The sequence below is a fragment of the Notolepis coatsorum genome (assembly GCF_963971535.1).
Source record: "Notolepis coatsorum genome assembly, chromosome: 9".
NCBI lineage: Eukaryota > Metazoa > Chordata > Actinopteri > Aulopiformes > Paralepididae > Notolepis > Notolepis coatsorum.
In genome coordinates, this window is record NC_140173.1 from 114,038,312 (window position 1) to 114,048,633 (window position 10,322).

Below are 10,322 nucleotides of genomic sequence, written 5' to 3' on the forward strand. Positions count from 1 at the left end.
CAGTCCATGTTTAAAAGTGTCAACAGTTTGTGGTGCTCTCAGGTGGTTGGGGAGAGCATTCCACAGTCTGGGTGCGGCCGAGCAGAAGGCTCGATCGCCCATGGTGTGCAGCTTAGTCCTGGGGGCCTTGAGGAGGTAGGCTGTGCCCTAGCGGAGGGAGCGTGAGGAGGACTGGGGGATGAGGGTGCACTGAAATTGCATGTGTCCGGATGGCAAAATTCTGTACTGTATCTACAAAAACCCCTGTAAATCATCTGTCCTTTGTTAATTTGCTTAGATTTTTTTGTACACTTGATCTCAAGAAGGTGCTCAGTGGCAACTGTTGGTCAATGTTAGCATGGTGTTATTCACCATCAAAGATGGAAAAAACCCTGAATAATAATAATTTATATTCTCCTTTGGTTCAAGCATAGTGACACAATATTTCTGACACTGGGAATACATTCCCTGAGGTCCATAGATGTCCCTAGATACCAAGAACACGCAAATGGACCTTGTAGAAGTGGAGCAATCTTCCATTTACTTGGGTATGTACTTTTAGATGAATTTTCGGAAAATATGGCTAGGGCTTAACACATTGGGTGCCACGCCTTTTTCAGGCCCCATCTATTCACTGCCACGCTTCCGTCACCTTGTTTGTAGAGCTATAACTATATTATAGCTATTGATACAATACTATGGTCATTTGACAGTGACTTTCTTCCATTGAACATGCAAAAAAGAGATCATTTTCCATGCATACATTCACGCATTATACCGTGGTGAATATAAGTATGTTTTTAGATCGGTCTGGGGTAATTCCTGAAATGCTGAGGAATAGCCTTATGGGTGTATTATACTATAACCGTTGCCGTTTCTTGGATGGACCCGCTATTATTCTCAAATCAAATCGATATCATAGGTATTATGTTTTTTGATGCTTTGATCGCCACCAATGGCATACGTTGTGGACTAACGTTACACACACACGTTTGGATTGAAGTGAAGACATGCTTGGATCAACGTAAGATTGATATCATATAGCCCTTATCTTGACTAGGATGTACCCCAAAAAGAATATTCCAATTATCTGATTGCGATTGTATTGTATTGTATTGATGTCCATCGTGTCGCCAACATAATCCACCACACATCATGCATCGGGAGCATTTGATTCTTCTCAATCCGACCGTTATAACCGCTCAGCTTGAGCAAAAATAAAAAATGACCCGGAGACATTAGATCGACGCACAGGCCAAGATACAAGGTTGCAAAGGGTGCTCGATACCGCCGTCTAGCTGCATGCGCCCGGTATTGCACTTTGGCGACCTCAGACTCATTCCCTATGGTAACAACAGGCTCCCTGGATGGATAATGAATAAAAATATCGACGAATAACGACCCAGAAACCTAAAAAGTTGTTTTTGGCACTCTTCGGTCAGGGCCCAGAAACGTATTAACACGTTTTTGGCACCCAAAGTGTTAAGAGGTTCATGATGGTTCTAAAAATAAAATAAAACATTTTATAAATGTTGCAGTGCTGTTGTTGTTATTATTATTATAATGGGACGTTGTTGTTCTGTGGGCGCCTCAGATGTGGATGAGTGTCAGGATGAGAGCGTGTGTACCAGGGGCCATTGCCAGAACACAGAGGGCTCCTTCATCTGTAACTGTGGGCCAGGCTTCAGGGCCTCACCAGCTATGGACCAGTGTGATGGTAAGTAATAATAATGGGAGTAAGGATGGTGAGAGAAGCGACATACATACTGTAACGAACCTTATGAAATACAGGCTCGCCACCATCCAAAAACCCACAAGAACTTGCAATTTCCACACGGTCTCTTTTGTTTACTTTATTTAAATCACACAAACAATAGCAAAACAATACCATGCACCAGCAGACTGGGCTTACGAATGTCCCACTCACCACAAGCGCACGCAGGCAATAGAATGGTCAGACAGTCCGGGGGTCGATACACAAAGGAGGTTCGTTGCCAGAAAAGGGGATTGTTCACAATTCAGGTTAGTCGTCCAGTCCAGGGTCAGTACACAAGGGGAATCTCAGCCAGTCCAGGGTCCGATACACACAGGGATCACCTACTCGCTTTCTCCTGTCCTTCCACTAAACCTCTCACTGTCACCACTCTGAATAATCAATATCTCTCTCTACAACAACACACTCCAACTCGCTCAACTTGCCTCTCTCTATCCTAGTGTTAATGAAGGGTGTGGTACCAGTGTGTGCACGTGGGATGTGTCAACTAATTATGCGCAGGTGTATCTTATACGCTCTAATCAACTAGTGGGTGTGTCGGGCATGTGTGAGGTGTGTGTGACCTAGTTCTGCGCATGTGTGCGTTCCGTCAGTGCTAAACATCTACCTAAATGCCACCACTCCGTCCGCTAGTACGGACATCTGCAGGGAATCACTGCGGATGACGCAGAGCCAGATTATTGCGCCGCGACCTCTCCTTCTCAGTGGTGTACCGCGACGGTCGCCACAATACATACATACATACTGTACATAACACGACACACACAAGGATGGAGGGTGGGGGGGGGGGGGCTAGGAGAAGGCAGTGGTGAAGTGGGGGGTCTTGCGGTGTGACTGAAAAATAGATGGACTCTGAGTCCCTGATGTCTTGGAGTTCCAGAACCTGAGAGAAGACTCTGAGAAGACCCTGGAGAAGACGCTGTACCCACTACTGAGCGAAAAAAGTCACTAAAATATCACTATAATCAAAGATCATTTTACACTTATTCTTGCACACTAACATTCATATTTCAGCAGTAGAGGCGTTTTGCTCATCGCTTTGTATTTGTGTATTTGTATTTGTGCATTGGTATTTGTGTATTTGTGCGCAATCGTCACTTTGTATTTGTGTATTTGTGCTTAGTTTCAAGTTCAAGTTTCAAGTTTCTTTATTATTTGTCATACAGAAATACAGAATACTTTGCATGAAATGTTTCTTTCTGTTTCGCTCCTGAGAGTGTGCTAGATAATAATAAGATAGTATAAATAAGTATAATAAGTAAAAAATAGGCGGTCAGGTGGCGTAGCGGAGATTGCGTTCGTCACCAACGCCGGAGACGCTGGATTCGCCTGTTCGAATCCAGCTCCCGGCGCTGTCACCAGCTTGGCTGGCCGTTCACACTAATACAATTGGCAGTATTAGAGGGTGGGAAAGCTGGAGGGGTGGGTCCGGGTCGTTGTAAACAGCGACTCCTACAGTTCGGTCGGGGCGCCTGCTCAGCGCGGATAGGATCTAAGGGGGGTAGTATGATCCTTCCACACATTACACCCTCTCAGTGAGAGTCTGTGCTGCCAGGTGAAAAGAAGCGGTTGATTGACTAGATGTGTGTCGGAGGAAGCACGTGATAGCCTCCACTCTCCCAGACCGACTGTGGGGGGTAAGTGCGCAGCGACCAGGAAGGGGATTGGGAATTGGCATAACGACTAACATTGGGATGGGAGAAAATTGGAGGAAAAAGGAGGGGGAAAAAGATAAAAAATAAAAAGAAAGTAAAAAATAGAGAGTCAAGAAGTCAAGTAAACACAAGTGTAAACAACAATTGTTCAGTATACCTCTATATACGGTATGTACATCTGGTACAAAAATGGTGAGGTATAGCTTAGCTTGTGGTGCCACCGTTGTGGTGGTGAGGTGCAATAAGGAGTAAGGAATGAGAGATGTGCAGTTCCCTTACCAATAATATAAATATAAAGTGTAAAGTGTAAATGTAAAGTGTGATAAAGTGGGTGCTACAGTGTGTTGTTTATTTAAAGTGAGTGTGTGTGTGCTGTGGGTGTGTTGCTGGCCTGTTATTGTTCATTGTTCAATCATTGTTCATTGAGCAATCATTGTTCATTGAACAATGCTTAATGCTTAATGCTTGAGCACAAAAAAGAAAACACTACATCTAAAAACGGACACGAAAAACACAATCCCTCCTTTTTTAATATATTTTTTTATTATCTTTCCCCCCTTTTTTTATGTTTTTCTCCCCTCCCAATGTCGTTATGCCAATTCCCAATCCCCTTCCTGGTCGCTGCGCACTCTACCCCCTACTGTCGGTCTGGGAGGGCGGAGACTATCACATGCTTCCTCCGACACATGTGTACCCAGCCCACCACTTCTTTTCACCTGGCAGCGCGGACTCTCACTGGGAAAGTGTAATGTGTGGAAGGTCACACTACCTCCCTCCAGATCCTTCCCTCGCTGTGCAGGCGCCCCGACCGAACTGTAGGAGTCGCTGTTTACAATGACCCGGACCCACCCACCGGCTTCCCTCCCACTGACTCTGCCAATTGAGCCAGTATGACGGCCGGCCAAGCCGGAGGCAATGCTGACAGCCGGATTCGATACCAGTGTCTCTCGCGTTGGTGACGAGCGCTTAGTCCGCTGCGCCAACCAGCCGCCACAATCCCTCCTTTTTATAGTTTCGAGTGAGGGCTAATATATCATATCAAGGTCAGAGGTGGGGGTCAGAGGTCAATTCATTTTAACCTTTGAGTGACACACAGCGCACTGGGTTGGTCTGCACACAGCTCTGATCAGCAGGAAAAGCCTAAGTGGCTGAGGTGCACACAAAACCTTGCAGAAATGTGAATGTCACTTAACCTCTTACCACGCACGAAATCGGGCCGTCATGCCCATGCACGCACTTCGCGGCACTTTGCGAGTGTACCGGCTCGGGCTGCATTTTTCGCTGAACATATAATATACTGTTCGAAACATCTATTTGCTGCCGTTCGAATGCCACCTCACTCGACCAATTCCGTGCCTTGGTTCTCGAGTTACGTTATGTCAGAGGAGCGTCTTTTTACATGCCGCATGTCAAATGAAACATAGGGAGTAGGGCTGAGCCCAAACGTTCGAATAATAAAAAGAAATACTAATTTAATCAGATTAATCACTTTATTAAAAATTTGGCATTTAGTTTGAGGATAGTAAAAAAATAAATAATATTATAAAAAAAATATTTAACTTTTTTATTTTTATTTTTTTTAATTAAAAACGAAGGTTCGAACGTTTGTTCGAAAAACCCTGACGAAGTTCGAATCCCAAAAACAGGGTTCGGGGACAGCCTTAATAGGAAGTAGGTGAAAGTTGACGAGCGAAAACTTCAGATTATACAACGGCATGCAAATTTCTCGATTCTGATTGGCTGAAACAGTCAATTTACACGTATGTATTTTTCACAATTCCACGCTCCTGGTCCCAGGATCCGCCCACAACCGAATTACAATCACTCCGCCGTGCGGATTTTTTGCAAAAAACAAGATGGCGGACAATAATCTTTAACAAATGGATATGTTGATAGCGTCATAACGACTAAATATAAACAGATTCTGTCACGGCGAATGTCTTAGTTCTTTAAACAATGTTGGATGATGTAATTGATGGGTCATGAGTCATTGTGGAACAAAATAAAAATCGCGCGGATTGATTGATTGATTCATTTGCATTTTCTTTTTAGAATTTTTCTTCTCCTTTCTATAGAAGCAACTGGGAAGTGCGCTGTTTTAAGTGATGGTGGACTGAATGGATATGTTGATAGCGTGCGTCATAACGACTAAATATAAACCGATTCTGTCACGGCGAATGTCTTAGTTGCTTAAACAATGTTGGATGGTGTAATTGATGGGTCATGAGTCATTGTGGAACAAAATAAAAATCGCGCGGATTGATTGATTGATTAATTAGCATTTTTTTATTTATCTTTTACCTACTTTCAAGCAGCTGGGAGGTGCGCTGTTTTAAGTGAGCATGGCCTATTGAATTGATTGCTAATTGTATTACTGTCTGCCTGGTTTCCAACTGGTTAAGTTTAGGCCCTCTTTCGAAGTTGGTTAAGGTTAGAGTTTGTCTTTAGAGCAGGGCGATAGACCACCAGCCCTGGTTCCAAACTCTAACCTTAACCAACTTCGAAAGAGGGCCTAAACTTAACCAGTTGGAAACAAGGCGGACAGTAATAAAATTAGCAATCAATCAATTCAATAACCCACGCTCACTTAAAACAGCGCACCTCCCAGCTGCTTCTATAGAAAGTAGGTTAAAAAAAAATCTTATAGGGCAAAGAAAACTTTTTTTAATTTGTTTTACCTACTTTCTATAGAAGCATCTAAGAATGAAGTTCTATAGAAAGTAGGTTAAAAACTAAAGAAAAGTTGGATGTGTTAGTTGGTTGGATGTCTAGGTGAAAGACAGTTGGATGTGTTAGTTGGTTGGATGTCTTAGTTGAAAGACAGTTGGATGTGTTAGTTGGTTGGATGTCTTAGTTGAAAGACAGTTGGATGTGTTAGTTGGTTGGATATCTTAGTTGAAAGACAGTTGGATGTGTTAGTTGGTTGGATGTCCTACTGAGAACAGTTGGATGCACTTCCGAGCTGCTTCCACATGGAGGCAACTTCTCTTTTTTGTTGTTGTGTGAACTACTTTTTCTGGCGGATGGTTTTTTCAATAAATCTTCGATTAATGTGTGTTTATTGTATAGCAATAAGGTTGGATGAATGTGCCAGTTGTATAAAAGCATTACACCACTTGTAGTCGTGGTTTGTGAAAAATAAACCATGCTTAGGGGGGTCTAACGACCACCCCTAGGCATGGTTTATTTTTCACAAACCACTCCTGCGCGTGATGTAATGCTTAAACGCACGGCGGTGGATGGCAGAAATGGATTTTGGAACTCTTTTTTTTGGCGCACGGTTTACTCGAAAATCTCTTCAACGCTCATTTCTGAACGGATCTTTATAAAATCTGGACCTGTACTACATAATACTTCAGGCTATGGAAGCGCTGAACCAGCTCATATCTCTATGCTGGAATAATGGAATATGGAATCTTGCAACCACTAAAGTACACAAGTTCAAGTTCAACTCATGTTCAAACCTCTGTTACTCTATTTCATATGCTTTTTTGTATTTGTAACTTCAGAATGTTATCTTTCAAAAGAGACCAGGCTCATGCATGTGCTATGCAGTCCTCAAGTTCAAGTAAAAAAGAATTGCCACTTTTCTGCCCCTGTTAAGAGGTTAAGGGTCTAGCCTTAGATTTCATTTAATTTAATGGATGGTAGTGGGTCGTAATGGCAAAACTAAATGATTAGACATTGACTTTTTAGAAATAAAACAAGTCGCTTTTTTATTTTAACCATAGCCCATATAGTCCTTTCTCAGCACAATCCATGCTGTTCCTCACACTAGTTCCGGATAGTAGCCACAATCAACGAAAAGTCAATGGGGTCACGCTCCTGTCCTGTAAAAGCTGACTGAGGCTCGTTGAAATGTACTGCGTGAGCCTCAGCCAGTTTGTATCGACAGGGATGGGTAAGAAATAGGACTGGAGTTAAAAACAAATCAGAACCATCCCTTCAATGTTTGTTAAGCATTGTAATAAATAAGTAAGATGTCTCAAACTCATTCCTCCCTTTCTGGAACCATGAAAATAGTTTTCCAGTCCTGAGCTATTGTTACATTTTACTGTATTCACCAGCATGTGTCATAATGTAGTATATGACATGTTTTTTTTTTGTTTGTTTGTCTTTGTGTTCAGGGTGTTTTTGTGTGCTTTTCAGACAGCATAAAGACCAAGCCATGAACATTTAAATAAACTCTCCTTCCCCTGCCTCGATCGTCCTCAAGAGAGCCCCAGCCCTATCGCACCGGCATTAGATATCCGTCGTGTTTCAAATTGGACCACTATCATATAGGAACGTGGGAGAAGATGGAAATTGATCTTCATATATGTTTATCTTTCCAAACGATGATTTCACAAGTCTACACTATATATTGTTTTCTTTATTAAGGCAATAGAAACACTGAGAGGGATGTAAACATCTTTTACCGGTATGTTCATTATGTTTTGGATCGTATTTCCAGGCCACGGTCGCGGTTTGACAACGTCGGTGCGCTTCACTCGATTTACCGCCACCGTGGAAGCCATGTCTCGACCATCTGAACTGGCTGCCCTTTATCTACTCTGTTGAATTCATTATCAATAAATAACAACCTCTGTCTTTTTTTTTAATCGTTATGCTGCTGCCAGATGTTAAGGTTTGTTGCTGATACACAACAGGAAAATGTCTGCAATGTATTTCTGTTTTATGGCTCCCGCAAAAACCTCACTGAAGACATCTGTTGTAATTAAAATCCTAAATTTGACTTGCCTGTTCTACACCAGGACACGCACATATCTCCAACCTGCCTGTAAATGGCTGGCGTTGTGGGTGTCTTGTGTGTGTATGTCTCTGTGTGTGCACGTGTGTGTGTGCACATGTGTGTGCTTATGTCTTTGCTTGTTTGTGTAAGTGTGTATTTATTGATGTACCCCTGTACTGTGTGCATGTATGGATACCCATGCAGAAAATAATTATAAGAAACATATACTGTATTTTTATACTGCCTTCAGATATCTTTACTGTATCTTACTTATCTATGTTTTGTTATTATTATTATTATTATTATTATTATTATTATTATTATTATTATTATTATTATTATTATTATTATTATTATTATTATTATTATTATTATTATTATAATATGTTATATGTTAGATTACTAGTTTTCCAGACAATATTTGTATACATGAGTCAAGTCAAGTCATTTATTTATAAAGCACGTTTGAAATCTCAAGAGCCAACCAAAGTGCTGTACAATCAAAGCATAAAATGTCATAATATAAAATACAAAAATACAAAAAGGCACAGCAGGACAAGACAGTACATTCAGAGATTAGGACAACAGTAGGCCAACACACGGATAGGGGAGCACAAAGCACAGTATAGCACACAGGGGACAGAGGAGCACAAGAAGAGATACAAGGGGGAGGGGGCAGGATACAATTGCATGGGAGTGTGTGAGTTAGGGTGCGGGAGAATCAGGGTTTATTGAAGGCTAGGGAGTAAAAGTGAAGGCTAGGGAGTAAAAGTGGGTTTTTAGACGGGCCTTAAATGTCTCCAGCGAGGGGGCAGATCGGATCTCCAGGGGTAGCTGGTTCCATAGTTTGGGGGCCACGGCCTTGAAGGAGCGATCGCTTCTCTTTTTGAGCCTGGTTGGAGGATCTTAGTGACCTGGGTGCTGCGTAGGGGGTGATGAGCTCGATGATGTATAGGGGTGCTGTACCCGATAGTGCCTTAAAGGTGAGGAGGAGGATTTTGAAATCTATTCTAAGTGGGACTGGGAGCCAGCGTAGGGAGGCTAGGACTGGTGTGATGTGCTCTCTCTTTTTGGTGCCGGTAAGGAACCTAGCTGCCGAGTGTTGTACCATTTGGAGGCGGGACATGGCTGCCTGACTAATGCCGGTGTAGAGGGCATTGCAGTAGTCAAGGCGTGATGTGATGAATGCGTTTACTACTCTTTCCAGGTCGACGGGTGAAAGGATTGTTTTTATTTTAGTGATGTTACGGAGTTGGAAAAAGCATGATTTTACTACGGCATTTACCTGCCGATCGAATTTGAGCTCTGGGTCAAAGATTACACCCAGGCTCTACATACATCTTTTGTATATGGGTATCTGTGTTGTGTATGTGGATGATGGCACATTGGTGTGTTTGCAGTAGTGATGCACTGATTGGCAGACAATCAGTATCGGCCGGTACACAAAGCACAATGAGTGTCGGCCCATTTTTATTGTTACAGCTCATATTTGGCCGATTGTAGAATTGTAATTGTTGTGACCTTTATACAGGTAGAGTTCTGCTTAATGCACGTGCCAAGTGAACAAAACAATAACATTGACAAATAGATTTGAGTTGACTTCCCCTTTAACTTGATTGTATTTCTCACAAGGAGTTGTAACCCCCCACCCCAAACACTTATGATACCACATCATTATATGAGGATAGGCAAGTGACAAACAATCAGTATCGGCCCATATCGGCAGGGGAAAATCGGATATTGGCAGTGGCCTCAAAAAAACATGTCAGTGCATCCCTAGTTAATAGTAAATAATAGTAATATTATGTATATTCCCCTGCTGATACCTTTTCTGTGTGTCTCCCACAGATATTGATGAGTGTGTGGGGATGGCCCATCCCTGTGAGAGTGTGGGAAAGTGTGTTAACAACATGGGCTCCTACCACTGTAGCTGTCCACAGGGATACCAGCAGATCAACGGCACCAGCTGTCTAGGTAAGAACCTCGAACACACTGGAACACACTGGAACACACTGTAACACACTGGGGCACACTGTAACACACTGGAACACACTGTGACACACTGGAACACACTGGAACACACTATCTACTGTAGGTAATGACCTCATACACACTGGAACACACTATCTAGGTAATGACCTCATACACACTGGAACACACTATCTAGGTAATGACCTCATAC

General features: G+C 42.5%; 1 protein-coding gene across 1 annotated transcript in view; it reads left to right on the forward strand.

Moving 5' to 3' along the window:
* ltbp1 (latent transforming growth factor beta binding protein 1) overlaps nucleotides 1–10,322 on the forward strand; it is a 339,149-nt gene that overhangs the window by 246,085 nt on the left and 82,742 nt on the right. The window contains 2 exon segments of the mRNA XM_084322133.1: nucleotides 1,574–1,696; nucleotides 9,989–10,114. Coding sequence (XP_084178259.1) covers nucleotides 1,574–1,696; nucleotides 9,989–10,114 — 249 coding nt within the window.